The 1908-nt window shown below is 41.8% G+C and overlaps 1 protein-coding gene across 2 annotated transcripts in view; it reads left to right on the forward strand.

Annotated features, from left to right (window-relative positions):
* The first annotated feature begins 574 nt into the window (after positions 1-574).
* The window catches only part of LOC107102997 (butyrophilin subfamily 2 member A1-like), a 13334-nt gene continuing 12000 nt past the window's right edge, over positions 575-1908 (forward strand). Inside the window, exon 1 of one of the 2 annotated variants that reach the window (XR_001482154.1) lies at positions 575-766. Coding sequence is in view for 1 of the 2 variants with exons in the window: in XM_015402494.1 (XP_015257980.1) it covers positions 1625-1691 (67 nt within the window). In the remaining variant the exon portion in view is untranslated. Of the gene's footprint in view, positions 767-801; positions 1692-1908 lie in introns of those variants that run through there. The other variant, XM_015402494.1, reaches the window with a different exon arrangement.

Here is a 1908-nt window from a genome sequence, read left to right on the forward strand (position 1 = left end):
CATCATTTGCATTTATTCTCACTGCCTGCAAAACAAATTGGCTCATTCCGTCTCTCTTTTTTTCATCTTTGTTGATCCCAAATAATAACCAGTTTTTCTCAAAGAGATCAGAACCAAGAAAACAGGGAACTTCATCCTAAAGCAGGTTTTCCTCCTTCCTCTTTATTGTGGCTCATAGACAGTTTCTATAGAGACCAGCTCTTCCTGTTTGAGTTTCTCTAACATGTTTGAATCTTTCTTGACCTGCAGCTCTGACACAGGAGGACAAACATGACTGTTTGGCTCAGAGGTCCCTGTGCTTTGCTGATCCAGATCAGAACATTGGATTATTAATTAGTTATTAATTAATCAGAACCAAGTCTTTTTAATATTTATGTCTTAGTGTTACTGCACAGAGTTCTGGGATGATTAATAATCTACTGCTTCAGAACCTTTTCAGAAAAGTCCTTCATGGACTGGAATGTGAAGAGGTCTTTTAATAGAGGTAGAACAGCCCTCCCCAGCAGGAACATGCTAGGCGGGGCCTAAACATGTTTCAGAACAGACAGAGGCAGACTAAAGGGTGGGACTGGTTTTCTATCTACGCACAACTAAAAAATCAGCTATGCAGACATTAGAGGGAACTACGACATTTACTGACGTGAACAGAGCCATGAATCCCCCCAGATCTGGAGCCACTGAGGGGATCAGGCCAGCAGGAAATGTAGGCAGCAGTCCTCCCAGTTTGTGGGACTCTGAATTAGGAAGCAGTTTAAACTCAAGCGAGGTGAGTTTGTTGTCTTTTTGGCTCAAAAATAACTCATTATTTTAACAGTAAACTGTTTCAGACTGCTGCTCTCTACAGAAAAGATCTGGATTTAATCCTCATTTCTTTCCAGATGTGAAGAAAAGTAAGTAGTGTGACCCCAATGTTTGTGTGAAGGAGGAGGAGCATATTTAGTAACTGGTCATGAACTAGATTGTAATGTGAGACTGTTCATAGTTCACAGATTGTAGGGCGGAGCCTGCTCCTTAGGGCGCCCCCTGCTGTCCAAGGAGGGTTTAGGAGGAGGCATGGTATCTACTGTAGCAGTGGTTATAAATGTCCTGTAAACCCTGATCAATGGATCAGTTGGATCAGTTCTCCTCTTTAATATTTCAGTCAGCGCTCAGTGGAAACTCAGGGCTTCAGGTCTTTGTTATTTAACATCTACAGACCTATTTTGATCTCTTTCTGATTGTTCTAAGGCTCTGAGACAATAAAGAGACAAAAGCTGTTTGCAGGCGTTCATTAAACAAACTGCTATATTAGTAATGACATTCTAAGACCTTAGCGGCTGTAAAATCGCTTGCATTCCTACACAGAGGAAGTTATAGTCTGCAATATCCGCCCCTCCTATCACTACCTCCATTCTTCAGGTACACCAAGGGCGGGGCTGTTGTTCTGTTCTCACTAGTTGGCTCATTAAATCTCCATGTGGCTTCAGAGTAGCGAACATACTGGACAGCTCTGAACAAGGAACCGCTATTAGAACAAACCTCTGTGAGCGCCTCATAACCACTCGGTAGCAGAAGTTTAACCTGCACAGAGATCAGTCTCAGCTGGATTGTAGAGATTGTAGCTGACTTTCTGGATCTAACAGACATGGATGTTCTTCATTTATTCCCATTCTTACTTGTTTTCTGGACATCTCCTGTGTTATCAGCTCAAGGTGGGTTCTCTTAATCCTCGCAGTGTTTCAGTGATTGTCAGAGGTGTTTGGTTCTGCATCTGCTCTAAATAAAAACAGCATTACTGCCTTTAGGTTAAAGAAAAGCTAAAATGATTGACAGAGGAAGCAGCATCAATGTTAAAACATCACTTTGGAAAGACAGCATTTATCTGATTCAGGTTGGGTTTTTGAAGACAATGTCAAACAGCTTTTAGCT

Source organism: Cyprinodon variegatus, unplaced genomic scaffold (assembly GCF_000732505.1).
Source record: "Cyprinodon variegatus isolate N-32 unplaced genomic scaffold, C_variegatus-1.0 Scaffold1356, whole genome shotgun sequence".
Classification (NCBI taxonomy): Eukaryota; Metazoa; Chordata; class Actinopteri; order Cyprinodontiformes; family Cyprinodontidae; genus Cyprinodon; species Cyprinodon variegatus.